The following is an 18561-nucleotide window of genomic DNA, read 5'->3' on the forward strand; positions in this document are numbered from 1 at the left end:
TTTAATAACAGTATAGAAAAGTGGTAACAATAAAATTATGCAGTTCCTTTTTTTAGGTCATTTAGATATTATGTAGATCTTATTTATCTGTAAATTCCTCTATTTCACCATCATTCATATGAGCAAATATGCAAAATTCTCTACTGTAAAATGTACTACCATCAAAAGATGGAAATTTATCATGTATTTGTGGCAGATTGCTGCCTTCTGGTGAAAAAAAAAAGATTTATTTATTACACACAAACACACACACAAGTTAACATTTGAAGTGGATCAAAACCTTTCATCAAGTTGCCCTAAAACTTAAAACCATATATATATATATATGATGTGAACAGCTATGGTTTGACCTTTTTTTAAAGAACCATTTAGATTAAATGAAGTCAATCTTTTTGTTTGTTTGTTTGTTTAGATTGTATATCTAAAAAAAGTTGTCAAGTTTTGAACCACTCAGATTAAATTAAAAATAAATAAATAAAAACAAAACAAAAACGACTGACAAGCTTACAAGTGTAAGTGCTATTAAGCTCAACGTTTTTGCGTCAGATAAATACTGCTGTACTTATATAAAATATAAAATAATATAAAATAATAAAAATTATTTCATCATTAGCTCATCTTCATGTCATTTTGAAAAATGTTGTTAGCCAAAATCTTTTGGTTAGTATTGACTTCCACTGTATTTCCTCTCATTCTATGTACCACAGAAACAACAAAGAAAGACATACAGGTTTGGAATGACATGAGAATGAGTAAATGATGACAGATACTTAATTTCCAATTTTCAAGCTCACTATGCTACAGTTTCAAAGAAGTTTCCCCAAAATAGGTCATGCATGTGAATATGAGGTCACATACTTCAATTTAAGACTGTCTAACTTTCTCTTCATGCGATAGCTGTGACATAGAGAGACAGTGGGCTGAGGGGACTTTCTGCTGCCTCCATATTAAAGAAAAGAAAAAAAAAGAAAAAAAAATCAGTAGTTAGCATAAGTACACCTTGAAAGCTTTTGCATGTCTCAGCCTGAGAAGATCAAAGACAATAATAATCAATGAAAACATAATGTATGTGGAGCAGGTGATGGTACTAACCTCTCAAAGTAGAACTGGGAGCAATAGTAACAGATGAAGAAGAGCACAACTGGGAGGAGTCTTAAAAACCATGCTGGAAGAGAAGGAGGAATAGAGAGAGAGGTCATTAATTAAAATCCATGTAAGACTGATAAAACTGCCAAGTGGGTAAATTTAGAAGCCACCAAACACTTCCATGTTTTCCCTATTTAAAGACCGTTACATGAGTAAGTATGGTGACACAAAATAAACAGTGGCGATTTTCTAAGCAGATAAAAATTATGATTATAATGTATGGCGGAAGAGCACTTTGCAGCACTTCGACCTCGGCGCAGTAATATCATCACTCCTGAGAGTTTTCAGCATTCAGTATTTTAGTACATTATAAAACAGTATGTAGTAATAACGTATTGAATGTAAATTATAAATTTAATTAAAATTACTAAATGGATGCCACCTTATTATACCCTAACAAATACTTCATTTTCAACATTTTGATTGTTTTCGTTCATAATTATTGAAAATAAATACCTTTCCGAGTCATATGAGATTTGAAAAGGAAGAAAAAAGTTCTGTAAAAGGCGCATTCGAACCCGGGTCGTTCGCTTCAAAAAGACTACAGTACACGCTTTACCATCTATACCACTGAAGCTAATAATTGCCTACCATCTTTTATAGTGTTGATTATCCCTATAAAACGTTTGTGGGTGGAGCTACTGTAAATAACCTCTGCCAACAAGGCAGGCTATTTGCACTTAGTGTAAACAGACACTCCGGAAAAAAAAAATCCATAGATGCTTATAATACGTCTATCTAGCAACACCACTGAGGCTGAGCCCACGTCCTCAACTCGCTCAAGGGACGAGGCCATGTAATTTTTTCACGATGATAATATATTTTTATAAAACCCAAATAGCTTGCTGAAATACTTCTGCGGCCGCCTCATCTACCTCAGCCATGTTGATCAGGACCTGTCCAGTGACCCTGATCGCACCTCACCTGCCTTCTGTTTCCACTATACTTTCTCTCACACATACATACATTCTTCTCTTACATAGGCTACACATATTTTCTTCAGACATACATACATATATATATATATATATATATATATATATATATATATATATATATATATATATATATATATATATATACACACACAGTGGTGTGAAAAATAGATTCCTTCCTGATTTCTTATTTTTGTGCATGTTTGTCACACTTTAATGTTTCAGATCATCAAATGAATTTAAATATTAGTCAAAGATAATACAAGTAAACACAACATGCAGTTTTTAAATGAAGGTTTTTATTATTAAGGGAAAACAAAATTCAAAACTACATGGCCCTGTGTGAAAAAGTGTTTACCCCCTAAACCTAATAACTGGTTGGCCCACCCTTAGTAGAAACAACTGCAATCAAGCATTTGCGATAACTTGCAAATGAGTCTGTTACAGCGCTGTGGAGGAATTTGGGTCCACTCATCTATGCAGAATTGTTGTAATTCAGCCACATTTTCGAGCATGTGTGGTATGTATATATAGGTGCTGGTCATATAATTACAATATCATCAAAAATTATTAAATTCATTCATTGCACACAGACTGATATATTTCAAATGTTTATTTCTTTTAATTTTGATGATTATAACTGACAACTAAGGAAAATCCCAAATTCAGTATCTCAGAAAATTAGAATATGGTAAAAAGGTTCAATATTGGGGCAGCTGTGGCCTAATGGTTAGAGAATTGGACTTGTAACCAGAAGGTCGCAGGTTCGAGTCTCAGTGCTGGCAGGAGTTGTATGTGGGAGGGAGTGAATGAACAGTGCTCTCTTCCACTCTCAATACCCATGGCTGAAGTGCCCTTGAGCAAGGCACTGAACCCCCAGTTGCTCCGCCGGGCGCTGGATATAGCTGCCCACTGCTCCGGGTGTGTGTTCACGGTGTGTTCACTTCTCACTGCTGTGTGTGTGCACTTGGATGGGTTAAATGCAGAGCACCAATTTCGAGTATGGGTTACCATACTTGACAAATGTCACGACTTTCACTTTCACTTCACTTTTATTGAAGACACCTGGTGCCACACTCTAATCAGCTAATTAACCCAAAACACCTGCAAAGGCCTTTAAATGGTCTCTCAGTCTAGTTCTGTAGGCTACACAATCATGGGGAAGACTGCTGACTTGACAGTTGTCTAAAAGACGACCATTGAGACCTTGCACAAGGAGGGCAAGACACAAAAGGTCATTGCAAAAGAGGCTGGCTGTTCACAGAGCTCTGTGTCCAAGCACATTAATAGTCGAAGGGAAGGAAAAGATGTGGTAGAAAAAAGTGTACAAGCAATAGGGATAACTACACCCTGGAGAGGATTGTGAAAGAAAAGCCATTCAAAAATGTGGGGGAGATTCACAAAGAGTGGACTGCAGCTGGAGTCAGTGCTTCAAGAACCACTACGCACAGACGTATACAAGACATGGGTTTCAGCTGTTGCATTTCTTGTGTCAAGCCACTCTTGAACAACAGACAGCGTCAGAAGCGTCTCGCTTCAAAAAGGACTGGACTGCTGCTGAGTAGTCTAAAGTTATGTTCTCTGATGAAAGTAAATTTTGCATTTCCTTTGGAAATCATGGTCCCAGAGTCTGAAGGAAGAGAGGAGAGGCACACAATCCACGTTGCTTAAGGTCCAGTGTAAAGTTTCCACAGTCAGTGATGGTTTGGGGTGCCATGTCATCCGCTGGTGTTGGTCCACTGTTTTTTCTGAGGTCCAAGGTCAACACAGCCGTATACCAGGAAGTTTTAGAGCACTTCATGCTTCCTGCTGCTGACCAACTTTATGGAGATGCAGATTTCATTTTCAAACAGGACTTGGCACCTGCACACAGTGCCAAAGCTACCAGTACCTGGTTTAAGGACCATGGTATCCCTGTTCTTAATTGGCCAGCAAACTCGCCTGACCTTAACCCCATAGAAAATCTATGGGGCATTATGACGAGAAAGATGTCATATGCCAGACCCAAGAATGCAGAAGAGCTGAAGGCCACTACCAGAGCAACCTGGGCTCTCATAACACCTGAGCAGTGCCACAGACTGATCGACTCCATGCCACGCCGCATTGCTGCAGTAATTCAGCCAAAAGGAGCCCCAACTAAGTATTGAGTGCTGTACATGCTCATACTTTTCATGTTCATACTTTTCGGTTGGCCAAGATTTCTAAAAATCCTTTCTTTGTATTGGTCGTAAGCAATATTCTAATTTTCTGAGATACTGAATTTGGGATTTTCCTTAGTTGTCAGTTATAATCATCAAAATTAAAAGAAATAAACATTTGAAATACATCAGTTTGTGTGTAATGAATGAATATAATATACAAGTTTCACTTTTTGAATGGAATTAGTGAAATAAATCAATTTTTTGATGATATTTTAATTATATGACCAGCACCTGTGTATATATATATATATATATATATATATATATATATATATATATATATATATATATATATATATACACAGTGGTGTGAAAAAGTGTTGCCCCCCTTCCTGATTTCTTTTTTTTTGTCACACTTTAATGTTTCAGATCATCAAACAAATTTAAATATTAGTCAATGACAACACAAGTGAACACAACATGCAGTATTTAAATGAAGGTTTTTATTATTAAGGGAAAACAAAATCCAAAACTACATGTCCCTGTGTGAAGAAGTGTTTGCCCCCCTGTTAAAACTGGTTTATCACACCTGAGTTCAATTTCTGTAGCCACACCCAGGTCTGATTACTGCCACACCTGTTCACAATCAAGAAATCTCTTAAATAGCTAGACATCATGCCGAGATCCAAAGAAATTCAGAAACAAATTAGAAAGAAAGTAATTGAGATCTATCAGTCTGAAAAAGGTTATAAAGCCATTTCTAAAGCTTTGGGACTCCAGCGAACCACAGTGAGAGCCATTATTCACAAATGGCAAAAACATGGAACAGTGGAGAACCTGCCCAGGAGTGGTCAGCCGACCAAAATTACCCCAGGAGCACAGCGACGACTCATCCAAGAGGTCACAAAAGACCCCACAACAACTTCCAAAGAACTGCAGGCCTCACTTGCCTCAGTTAAGGTCAGTGTTCATGACTCCACCATAAGAAAGAACATAAAGGCTCATCTTAGTTGTGGCAGAAAGCATCTTGATGATCCCCAAGACTTTTGGGAAAATACTCTGTGGACTGACGAGACAAAAGTTGAACTTTTTGGAAGATGTGTGTCCCATTACGTCTGGCGTAAAAGTAAATTTTACGTATTTCAGAAAAGAACATCATACCAACAGTAAAATATGGTGGTGGTAGTGTGATGGTCTGGGGCTGTTTTGCTGCTTCAGGACCTTGAAGACTTGCTGTGATAAATGGAAACATGAATTCTGCTGTTTAAAAAAATCCTGAAGGAGAATGTCCGGCCATCTGTTCGTGACCTCAAGCTGAAGCGAACTTGGGTTCTGCAGGAGGACAATGATCCAAAACACACCAGCAAGTCCACCTCTGAATTGCTGAAGAAAAACAAAATGAAGACTTTGGAGTGGCCTAGTCAAAGTCCTGACCTGAATCCTATTGAGATGCTGTGGCATGACCTTAAAAATGTGGTAAAGCAAAGAAATATAAACTATACAAAAAAAAAAAACTGACAAATTATTTCCATGTTTTTGACACAAAATTACATTTTTTGTGTACAAAAATCACATATTCTCTCCCTTACAGATGCACACACACACACACACATACAGTTTAGCAACTTCACACACGCTCACGTGCACATGCATGGACATTTGCTGAGTGAGTGTGCAGGACATGTGGTGAGTTTGAGTGTTTTTTTGCCTGCTGTGTTTTTTTGTTTGTTTTGTTTTGTATTTTTTGGATGTTGGTTTTTTATGTTTAAGGCTGTATTAAGTAGGTAAAACATTACATTGTTTTTTTCCCCATGTAGTACTGTAGGCATGGTGGACCACTGTGTTGACTCTTTGGGTTCATTAACGCAGCGCCATGGGGTTAAAGTGGTTAAAGTTGTTGGACATAAGAATATTTTAGCACCATCAAGAATGAACAATACAATTGTTTGTTTTTTTGAACAAGGTAGAGAAAGCCAGTTATGTAGTGGAAAGAAGAGTTGTATTTTGTAGCCTTTTTACACCGGTGCTTCCTCTTTTAACTCCCTTGTCAAATCTTGTGAAACAAATCTTGCGAAACAGACTATGATCGGGAGTAAATCGAACATGTGATCAAACATGTGGTGTCTTTTAGGAGATTCACTTGCATGATTTTAAGTGAAAACAGAACAGACCTGAATTTAAATCTGAAATTCAGATTTGATTATTTTGATCATGCTGTCTGTGTATCTACTGATACTATGAGGTGTTTTGGGTGTGGCAGAACTGGGCATTTGCCTCGTGTCAGTTCCGAAAATGAAGGTACAAGGATGAAACATGACACAATAGATGAGAGGGTGGTGCAAGATGAGCAAAGTGTTGCTGGTTCATCTGAGCCAGTATCTGTGTATCAAGTGCCTTGCGAGCAAACAGCTGAAAGTTTTCAAACCATGACTGAAATCATGGAAGATAATGATTCGACTGATAGAGATCAAAAAAGGTCGAATGTGAGCTTGCCTAAAGAAGCTACAGAAGAATTCATGGACACACAAAATAGTTTGAGGAATTGTTTGTCTGATATAGAAATCTTTATCACATAATATTAATTTGTCTAAGTTGGACACGAATCAAGCTGTCTTCAAAACTCCTCTAAAAAGAAAAAGAAAGACAGAGTAGAAGGGTCAAAGCAAGCAAGAAAAATAAGAATAGAACAAAACTGCAACACAGATAATATTGAAAGTGAATTTTCTGACTTTGGGGCTTCAAGTTGTTCACACAGTGAATGAAAATGTTAATGATTACAGTGCTGATGAAATTAAGGGGTTTTTAAAATTGACAAAAAATTAGAGAGGAGTTTGCTGATTTTTTTCCCAGATCTTAAACAGTTTGTGGGAAACACTCAGAGTCTAATGAGTGAAGGTTGCTTTCTGAATAAAGAAGCAAAAAAAAAAAAAAAAAAAAAGGTTTTCAAAAATGTAAAATCAGCTGAAAAATAATGATGACAAAGTGGCATAACACTTTTATCCTTATATTGGATGTGTGTTTCCGTTTCATTTTCTTTCTTTACACATGGCAGATATCCGTATTGCATCTTTAAATGTAAACAGAGCCAGAAATGATGTAAAGAGAATGCAAGTGTATAAAAAATTAAACAGGAACAACTTCTTTTTTTACAAGAAACAAAGTGATAATAAAAATTTTGCAAATTGGATAAAAGAGTGGATATAAAACATCACATAGTGGAGGAATTGTCATCTTGTTTGCGAATAATTTTACTCCAAGCTCTTTTAAAATTGAAGAAATTGTGAGGGAGAGACTTTTGAAAATTCAAGCCCTTTTTGAAAAAAAGTAAATTTTGTCTTAATTGATCAGCTCTGTTTTCTCATGCCTACTTTTACATAGTATGTTGTGTCTCTAAAAAAAACTGGACTTCAACTGTGAAGTCCACAGCATTTTTTTTTATTTATTTGTCTATATCTTTTTCGCACAAAATGATTTAATGTTTTTATTTTCATTTTTGTCTTTTAGTTTTTTTGTTTTTTATGTGATTAAAAAATGCTGTTTGAAGTGTACTCTGGCCAACACACCAAATACCCCTGTACTATTTATGTGTGTGTTTGCATACTCACTTTTGGCTGCTTTTAAGGTCATCTTCACTCATGCCTTTGCCCTCTGATTGCTGAACTGCCCATACTGCTCTCCTGAGGAAACACAACATCACATCACTTGCTGTAGAAACTACACATTCACCTTCTCTCTCCTCCCACCTCATGTCTGCATGTGACGTGAAATGTAAGATACCACAAAAAAAAAAAAAAAAAAAAACACAGAAGGTACACAGGAAGTTAAAGTTAAAAAGGCCTCGCAAGCATTTCGCCTGTCTGTTGAGTATGCTTTACATCCTCACTTTTTATATGATACTGCCACTCTAAATTGTGTGTTTGTGTCTCAGTGTCAGAGTGAGAGTGAAGAGAGCTTAATTAAAGGGGTCATCGGAAGTTGATATGATTCTTTAGGGTCTTAATGAAAAGTCTATAACATACTTTGGTTAAAATTTCTCAATGGTAGTGTAAAAAACAGCCTATTACCCCTGTCAAAATCAGCTCCGATTTCAGCACGCCATGTTGCTTTAAATTGCTAATGAGCTCTGCTAACCACGACTGCTATGTTCATTATTACATCCAACAACAGAACACCTCGATTGCTTATTTGGAGACATTCAGATGCTTAAACTAAGGCTTAAACTAAGCCTGAACGTCGTTAAGTTCCGGTGTGGTTGGAGGAATCTATTAACTCTCTCCAGAACTGTTTTAGCTGCACAAATTGGGATGTTTATAAATGCTTGTGTTGATTTAGATGAACTTACAGAGACTGAGTCAGCTTATGTTACGTTCTGTGAGGACCTTGTTATTCCCAAGAAAAAAATTTGCATCTACCCAAACAATAAACCGTGGGTCACTAAATCTGTTAAAAACACAATTATTCAAAGGAACATTTTTTTTAATTAAAGTGATGTGACTCAGTAAAAGGTATTTCTAAAACAAGCTAAGAAGGATCTTAAATTGGCAATGCTTAATTACAAGGATAAAGTGGAGTATATGTTTTATACTGGAAATTCTCGTTCTGCGTGGGAGGTGGTGAAGTCCATGATGGGGATGCATTCTAAGAAATGTAATATTTATTTTGACAGGAAGCTTGACTTTGATTTTGCCAATTAATTATTTTTTTTTTTTTTTTTTATAATTGTTTATTTTTGTTACCTCTTTGATTATAAGGTTGTGAAGGATAACCATGGTACAGGAAAATTTAGATCCGTTTCAGTTTGCCTACAGGTCTGGTAGGGGTGTTGATGATGCGATAAGTACTCTATTAAACATGATTTTAGCACATCTTGAGGGTGCAAAGACTTTTGTGCGATTAGTTTTTATTGATTTTTCATCTGTCTTTAACTGTATCCAGCCTCATATCTTAGCAGAAAGGTTAAATAGGGTTTATAATATTGATTCTAGGCTGATAAGTTTGCTGAAGTATTTTTTAACTGATAGATCTCAACGTGTGAAAGTAAACAGGGTTTATCTGATGTACTTTTTTCTTCGCCTGGGTCACAACAAGGATGTGTTCTTTCACCTCTTTTATTTGTGTTTATACTAATGAGTGTCAAACGAGAGGCGTCATATCAGATAATAGAGCCGGCAATGTCACTCACAGACCAAGTGATACATGCATGATCACATACACACCCTTTTATGGTTTCCTTTTATATATATATATATATATATATAAATGTTTTCTTTGCAACTAGATGAAAAAAAATATATATATAAATGGCAAACAGCAAAGATAAAAAGGTTATTGAATTAGGACACAACAATGTGCAATGTCCTCCAGATTGAAAAAAATAAATAAAATAATAATAATAATACAACTGATTGACTTGTTTTCAGTGAGAACTCCTGCCATTTACTCAAATTCACAGGGATGTATTAAACATGTGAAATGAATAATAGCTCAATCAATGTACTACTGCAGCGTTTCCATGGAAATCAGTGACTCGCTGAGGTTTATAAACAACCACCAAAGCATAAAGAAAACAAGAAAGATCCATTATCACAGACCATAAAATAATGTATTATATTTATGTAGTTAAAGATCATTTTAATTTAAGAACTACCTAGCCTTTAATTTGTCGTTTGGTTGTTGGCTGAATGTTATGTTTTACATGACATACATATTTATGTTTTTGCACAGCAGTGTTTCAGAGACTCTGAGTTTCATTCATTCGTTCATTTATTTTCAGGAAGGAAATGAGAATAAAACCACTTGACCACTTAAGGAATGGCATTACTACTGTACTGAAGTAGTAGATGTTTTCTTTTTTATAATGTACTAAAAACAACAGTTCCCAAGAATTGCATTAGAACAATACCATTATCACATGAGCGTAAGATGATGGTCATAGTCTGTATGCTGTGTCTACAGAGTCAAGGTAATCAGTTAAAAAGTTGAGAATGTAATGTCTAACTTTATAGTTTTTGAGTTGAATCTGACCATTTATGTCTGATAAATTAAGTACTGTCCAGATATTTAAGATATACAATAATTATATTATACACTCTCAGAGAAAAATATATATATATCTCAATACCCAGCAGTTCAATAAAACTATAGTGTGAATCACAGATTAAATCAGTTTCGTCAAATGACCAGCACACTTTACTTTAAGAAAATGGTCAATTCATTATCACTTGAAGAAATGCTGTGACCTAGTTATGATGTCAAGATTAAAAATAAATAAATAATTATAGTCTGGCAAATTTTGGTTCTGAATGAAAGAACAGCAAAAGAAAGCACACAACAACTAATATTGGTATTATATCCAATCACAGGGAAGCCACTCAATGCATTTAGGCATTTATACCTGTTCACAACAATCCGCTTAAGTTCAAACCGAGCATCAGAATGGGAAAAAAAATTTAACTGACTTTGAACGTGGCATTGATGTGGTCTGCTATTTCAGAAACCGCTGGTCTACTTCATGCACAACCATATCTAGGGTTTATATAGAATGGCCCCCAAAAAAAAGAAAACATTCAAAGAATGGCATTTCTGTGGGCAAAAATGGCCATCGAAACTTGAAGCAGATGGGCTACAGAAGCAGAAGATCACAACAGATGTCAGCTAAGAAAGGAAACTCAAGCTACAATTAATTCACACAGCCCACCGAAACTAGACAATAGGCTAGCCACACTCACTGTTGCCTCTATACATTTCTGCTAAACTCAAAAAACGTACCTACACGTTGGACGTTGCAGTTTCCGGTTGAAATGAACATTAGAGGCAGTCAAACACCTATTGAAGTGCCCCTATTATGCCATTTTTAAGCTTCCTAATATTGTTTTGGGAGTTTCCTACAACAGGTTTGCATGCATGCAAGGTCAAAAAACATTTTTTGGTTTCTCCTTTCCGTGCGCCTACTCTGCTCTGATTGGTCAGATGGCCCAGTTTGTTGTGATTGGCCATTGCCATAGTTACATATTTTGAACACTTGTTAGAAAATATAAATGTCTATTATTTATCATGCTACGGGTTGTGATTCAGTGGAGTCAGCTGGTCCAAATAAACTGGGTCCTGATTCATCTTTCAAGCGTAAGCTTTTGAGAATCCAACGTTGAACGCAAAACAGATTGGGGTTGAATTTACTTTCCCAGCATAGGACAAGGCATCTTCTCAACATGAAGTTAACAAGCTTTAACAAGAGTTTGTGGGTGGGGTCAAGTTGTTCACAGCTGGCCAACGGAGAACATAGGCAGGCATTATGCAAATGTGTTACCCCGTGACGTGTAGCCAGCACGGAAGTGGGATTCGAATTGTGCAGCTGACAAATCTGCAGCAACTGAGTGATGCTATCATGTCAATATGGACCAAAATGTCAATATTCCATAATTCCCTGATGTTTCTCATATAGCCTCTCTCACTAGGTTTCACCAGTTCGTGCACCAGTTTCTTTTCTGGTATGGTGTTTCTAATTATGTTTAACAAGTTCTTTTATGATTCTAGGTTTGTGGCCTGAGCCTGATGTGGCAGTGACTGAAAATGAGATTCATGTGCATGAGAGTATATTCCCAGTCATACATGTTTTTATTATTATATTACTATTATTATTATTTCAGTCAGCTCTAAATAAATAACATATGAATTTGAAACAAGAAAAGAAAATAAAATCAATATTTTTTAAATGTATTATTATATATATATATATATATATATATATATATATATATATATATATATATATATATATATATATATATATATATATATATATATACAGTATATAAATTATAGTTATATATGGCTCAGAGAAGAAAAAAGGGTTTTCAAGTATCAAAACACTGAAAGTTTAATACAGCTTTAAACTTTTTTTATTAGAATGTGTCCTGTTTATTTATTTTATTTTAATTTTTTTTTTTGTCTGAGCAAAAAATTATGACTATCATAAGATTTTACCAAGATTTACAGACAAAAATGTCATTCGGTGTAACAATAATTTGTATACAAAGAAAAAAAAAATATCTTATTTAGAAAAAAAAATACAAATCATATGATGAAATTAAAAGACTCCATCTAAGGATCACAGCTCCCAAAAACACTAATTGATTGCCATTTAAATCTTCACCAATATTTGCTGCTATCCTTCAAACCACTAGTTTTTACCCATTTGTCAGCAAGAAATGTTTTAACCATTTAAAATATAATACAATTTAGCATGTCAGAATGTTTTTGTTTTTTTACATAACCTTAATATATACTTTTTCCTGGGAGTCCCACTCGAATGTCAAACTATGCCAATACGAGGTCAATGTTGTTCAAATGAATCATTCTAAATGTGTGTAGAAACTTGATGTAATGTAACTAGTTGTAATGAGCCCTGACAAAAGGATTGTTTTCACTAAGTTATCTGTACAAATCACCAACAACAAAATACCATGCTGCTTCGGGAGAGAACGGCAAATTTTCTGACTGTGCAAAGAGCACGTGAACAACCCTAAAAAAGACTAAAGTAAAAGACACACCTCCTCTAAAGTGCACATAACCTAGCAAGCAATAAGCAGCAAGAATGGCCGAGAAAGAAAGAGGAGATAAACAACTATATTCTCAATACCACATAATTGTTACATGCATTTAAATTCATTTGTCTGCAGTTAAACAGTAAAGTTTGTTTAAATACATATGAGAGATGGCATAAAAATAGCTATGAGCTGTTGGAAATACACAGCTCCTCTGTTTACCCAGTTTAACCCTGGCTCATTCAGAGCAAAGCTGCTGTGTGTACCAGCATGCTCAGCATAAAAGACCCTTCTCTGAAACACTTGAGGCTAAGTGAGAAACAAACACATTTGACATTAACAAGAAAACACATCCTTTATCTTTCTGGTGTTAAGTAATACACCACAGGGTGGGAATGGTCAAAAACTCCACTCAGCTCACTGATAAAGAAATTTCTTTTTTTTATTAAATTAATTATAAATGAAAGATACTTCATGTCAATTGATTATATAGAGTATTATTGGTGGTTATGACTGGTCACAAAAAAATGGAACTTGCGACTAGGGCTGCATGATATATCGAAATTATTGAAATACCGCAAATGTAAATATCGTGATATGCATATCGCAATGGCGTGCGATATCTGAATCATGTTAATAATAGGCTATTTAAATCAAAACATTGCAAAAGGTCAAAGTTTTAGTTCAATGCATATAGCAGAGAATTGCTTGATGTTAAAAAGTTAAGTGCAGTAAGTTGCAGAAAACAACTCTTTGCCGTCTCGTCTTGCTGTCTGACTCACACCTGAAGCGTGCGCACAAGCCACATCTTGCACAGCGTCTCTTTAGTTCTGCCGCACACGCGCAAAGCGCGCGCACACACAGAGAGAGATGTGTTTCAGACGGAGCGCGAACACCGAGTTGATTCATCTTTCGTGTCTCCTCATGTTTGAACAAACACATACACAGAATTATATCAATAGTGCACGTCTCAATGATCATTCTCTTAAACGCAGTGGGTTATGTTTTAAAGAATGTAAACAGCTGAGAAATAAATCAGATGTGCATCATTATACTGCATCCGTGCAGTCAGATTTAAAGGGACAGCAGACTTTAAATATGTGCTGCTGAATATGTCACTAATCAGTCCTCTGAATTGCTCAAATGTCACTAATCAGTCCTTGAATTGTGAATTTATCGCAAAATCAAGTTGAAGCTAATTTTAAGTGTTAATTTTTGGTTGGAAGTTTTCAGTGGAGTTTTGGCTTTGAGGATTCAGTTGACGTCATCGCAATGCACATTTTCTCAGTTCCAAAAATGGAATGAAACAGCCTTTCCATGAACAGCCTCATGACCGATTTACAAGAGCTACTTCAGATAAACGAACCGAAAGCGGAACGAATCCGCGCTACTCGTTTGGGCTACACAGCACACACCGTTTATCTGCTCGAGCCGGAGCCGCGGGCTGATCTCGATCACGCGACACCGTTATACACAGCGCTGGGAGATACACTGAAGAAAGCAGTCGAATCAATAACATCTCTGTGAAATCTTGCGAGAAGTAAGGAAAAACATTCAATAAACACAAATCACCACCATTCACCATGGATTTAACAAAGTAAAACTACAGAAACAACTTGTGTTAGAAATGGTCTCATGTTTTCGAGTGATTTTAAATGCTTCATACAAGTTTTTTCCAGCACTTCAAAACTTTAAGTATTACCGAATTTGAAAGTTATTTTTATGATGATATTTGTTCATCCTTCATCGGTTTCCCCCATTTATAAAGCTAAAAGTTTCATTGTGTAGGAAAGCAAACACTTATTTAAAATAAGAAAGATATTAAATTACCACTAGATAGCTGCACAGATGTACTTATAGGCCATTTCCACTCTCTAATATATACCTGTATAGTTTTGTATTGTTTAGTTTTTTTTTTTTAGTTTTGTATTACAGTAATAAAAGTACATTTTATGACAATAGGCCATTTCCACTCTGATCTGGGAAACATCTTCTGTGTACTCTGATACAAAAAAAAAAGTAAAAAAAAAAAGTAAAAAATTTTAGGCGATAAATAACTAAATAACTTAAATGTTCATGTCCGTTTGTAAAAAGTAAAAAATTAAAAAAACAATAAATAAAAAATACAAGTTAAAAAAATAAAATAAATAAATAAATAAAATAAGTTAAAAAAATAGAGTAAAAAAATAAAAAACAATAAATAAAATAATAATAATAAAATCAATAGTAATACGAGTCCTGTAGTTGTATCAGATTGGTGTTAACATGTCTTAACATACGGCTGTTAATTATGTGGAAAGCTGACTTAAAGTCGTTTGCAAACAAGAAAGGGAAGTTGACAGTGTTCACATCTTCTGGCTTAAGCTGGGGTCTAAGAAGAAGCTCTCTCTGAATTGCCACACTACTATCTCACAATACCATGCACAGCTTGATCCTTTTATCAGCAGGACCAAAACCAAACGTTTCAACGAACTGCTGACTTGGGAAACGGCCTAGACTTTTGACATTTGAAGAAACTGATTCGTCATAAGCGCACCAAAAGCCCAACTGACTCTGTGCATCAATCTAAGCACAACATTAAGTGAATGATTAACTAAATAATTGAATATGTTCAAATCTCGCAATGCACCTGCTGCAAACATGATCCGCAAGAGTTATTACACCTTAATGCAAGGTGAAGATCTGAAACTCATGCGTTTGTCTGTGTCTTCTTGTAAATGACAACACTTCACATGTACCTCGAGTTCTTCAGCCACAAACTGATGGTGGGCCACAGTTAAGCTGCCTTGTGTTTTTACAGCTTCAAACAAAACTACACATAGATGAAGCTGAATCCAATTTGCAAACTCGCCTCAAACATCCTGTCTCATATCCTCACCACAAATGCGTTACCATGCAATGGCTTTTCAAAACATTGATAAGGCGGTGTAATGCAATCTGAAGTGCCTTTAAAAGCTTGAGTGAATTGCTAATCATTGCATTACGTTTGTATGTTCTGTCCATCTTATCCAGCCGTCCGTGATGCAGTCAGACCATGACTTTCATAAGAGTATGAGAGGAGAGAAGCATAGTGTAAGACTGCCGGTCAAGCTTCTCACATGAGAAGGTGTAGTTCTATTGGCCAGCCTAAAAAGTTGCTATATTGTATGTGGTACCATCTAAATCAGCGTCAGATAAACCTGTTTGCATGTCACCATCTTTTACATGTGCCTTGCAAATTGCCATTAACATTAACTTGGACAATGGGCTCGATTTCAAGTTATTCACACTACCTTAACAGTGTATTGGACAATAAGTGTAGATATATGTGATAAGGTGTTTTTTAAAGAAGGACTGATTTTAAGCTGGTTTGCAGTTGCTTGGCACGGCTGGGAGTCTAGCTAGACCAGCATAACCCAGCTAAGACCAGTACCACGTCTTTGTCTCAGTCTTTTTCCCCGTGTGATATTCTAGTTGTTAAAGTTTATGGGTAAATGAAGGCGATAAGTGAAGGTGCTGGGTTCAAAACGCAGAATGGGTTTGTCATAACCACTGTTTCCTTGATTAACACTTCTACAAACCGTTTAATCAAACCTTAACTGGTTTGGTGGTTTTCTCTAGTCTAGTCAGACTGGTCTTTTTTTGCAGGAAAACCAGTTGTCAACCAGCTAAAAGCCAGCTGAGACCAGACCAGCTTAAACCTACCGATGAAGGTGTCAATGACAGAACTAAATCCAAACTAACCAACATTTCATCACCACCAAAAGTCTCAGCTATTGCACAACTGGCAACAAGAAGCTTAAATCTACATGTTCTCAACCCGACAGAAACGCCACAGTTCTTCAAGAAACATAGAGTTTAACAAAGTCAAGGAAACAGAATACTAAAAGAATTCACATATGCGTTATTTTCGCATGCAATGTAAACGATCTCAAATCGAAGTGAGAGCTCCTTTCATAGACAACATGTTTTGGGCATCCTCGACACGGAGCAGACAGCGCATCAGGTTTTAAAACTTACTGGATTGAGACTTACCAGGGTGCACGTATCTAGATATAGTTTAAACCACAAAGATAATCCGTAAAGTGACTGTCCGGATATTCCCACCCTCTCCCCCAGAACGAGCGCGCGGTACACTCACATCCTATGAGCAAAGTTGCGCTATTTAAGTGTGCGCTCGCGGGCGTCTTCTCTCCTCAGATGGGAGGCGCCGTTAGATTAATTCACTGTTTCCAGAGTCTCCTTCACACGCCCAGAACGGAAACAGTCGCTTCGTTCGTTTCTCAGTAACATTAGTATCGTGCGCTCGCTCGCTGTTTTCGGGAGGTTTCTTCAGTGGGGTCACGTCACTGTACTGCACAGAGTGTACCCGCTAAAGACTGCCCGACAGCGCATGCGCACACGGGATGTGTAGGACAGTCCAGTCGGTCGTGTTATTATGATGCTGAAAACTACGTCTTCTGATCGACACATTTTTGTTTTCTGAATCGTTTTACGCGTCACGGTTGATTGCATTGTGACAGCTTGCCCCCTGTTAAAGACCAGCGTGCTCGAGGTCTTTCATCCTGGGCAAAACTTTTAAAATAATGTTTTGAAGATACATTTTGACAAATTAACCTTCTCTGCGAGATAATAGTGTTGCATCACAGAGCTGCTGATACAAAGCAAGAATGAATTAATTAATGTATAAATAAATGCATAGGCCACATGCATAAATGTAAGATAAGTAAAAAGAGAGAAGGAGAGAAAGTGAGTGTGGTAACAAAAAGTGTCACAAACATGGCCAGTTCCTGCTGGGAGAAACCACAACTAATACTAATACAATTCTGCAAAAAAAAAAAAAAAAAGTACACCCTGATTTAGGGAAATTATTCTGCACAGACTGGTGGAGAAATTTGAATGGTTTCCATCACATATTCTTGTACCCGTGTCAAACAGTCATGTTGTGAAATCAGGAGGCAAAGTCCTCTCTTGATGTGTTTTTTAAACTAATATAAGTTTATGTGACCGCTACACTGACACATTTTCCAGGTTAATAAATAAATATCATTACTTGCTATTTTATAAGCACGGTTGGACACAAATAAAACAAGGTTTTTCTTCAGCGATGCTGTTTACGCATTCAGTATTTGATGCAGTGACTCATGAGAACAGATTCCAAAGCAGTATGTTTTCATTGGTAAAGATTAATATGAACAGACACAAAAGTAGCTACATTTAGTTGATACGAAAACAATAAAGTGAAAGAGTTCAGAGATGAAAGCTTTGCCTGTACTGCAGGCTAACAGTGCCAAAGACTTGTTTAGAGAACCCGAGTGTAAATCCATCTCTGTCTCTCTCTGATTTTATTATCTTGTCCTAAGAAACATCCACTGACCATTATGCATGGACTGAATCTCATTATATCTATTGTGAACCTTGGAAGTCAGTCTTAAAGGAATATTTCACCCAAAAATGATCATTTGCTGAAGATTGACTGACTCTAACTGTATAAAAGATGTTGTTTGGTTTGTTTTTTTTTAAGATTTGATGAAATTTTGTATTGCATCAGTGTCTCAGCAATGGATGCTCTGCAGTGAATGGGTGCCGTCAGAACGAGAGTCCAAACAGCTGATAAAAACATCACAATAATCCGAGCTGTCCATGAGTTGCAAAGCTCTTCATCTCTGAAACTACGTTTCATATAAAATAAATTTACTGTTGTGACTGTTCATATTAATCACAGGACTTTGAACACAATGAAAAATGCGTTGGAATTTGTTCAACAGGTGAGTACATTTTCAGAAGGTTTTTTTTTTTTTTTGAGCGAGCATTTCC

At 36.2% G+C, this 18561-nt stretch overlaps 1 protein-coding gene across 5 annotated transcripts in view; it reads right to left on the bottom strand.

Annotated features, from left to right (window-relative positions):
• The window catches only part of LOC109059352 (CMP-N-acetylneuraminate-beta-galactosamide-alpha-2,3-sialyltransferase 4-like), a 40500-nt gene extending 23384 nt beyond the window's left edge, over nt 1-17116 (bottom strand). Inside the window, exons 1-4 of one of the 5 annotated variants that reach the window (XM_042774755.1) lie at nt 16886-17114; nt 7828-7899; nt 1093-1165; nt 859-948 (exon numbers count right to left, since the gene is read on the bottom strand). In XM_042774755.1, the coding sequence (XP_042630689.1) occupies nt 859-948; nt 1093-1165; nt 7828-7849 (185 nt within the window). In that variant the 5' untranslated portion in view covers nt 7850-7899; nt 16886-17114. Of the gene's footprint in view, nt 1-858; nt 949-1092; nt 1166-7827; nt 7900-16779 lie in introns of all 5 variants that reach the window. The other 4 variants (XM_042774754.1, XM_042774756.1, XM_042774758.1 and 1 more) reach the window with 4 other exon arrangements.
• Between the last annotated feature and the right edge of the window lie 1445 nt (nt 17117-18561).

Source organism: Cyprinus carpio, chromosome A18, assembly GCF_018340385.1.
Source record: "Cyprinus carpio isolate SPL01 chromosome A18, ASM1834038v1, whole genome shotgun sequence".
NCBI lineage: Eukaryota > Metazoa > Chordata > Actinopteri > Cypriniformes > Cyprinidae > Cyprinus > Cyprinus carpio.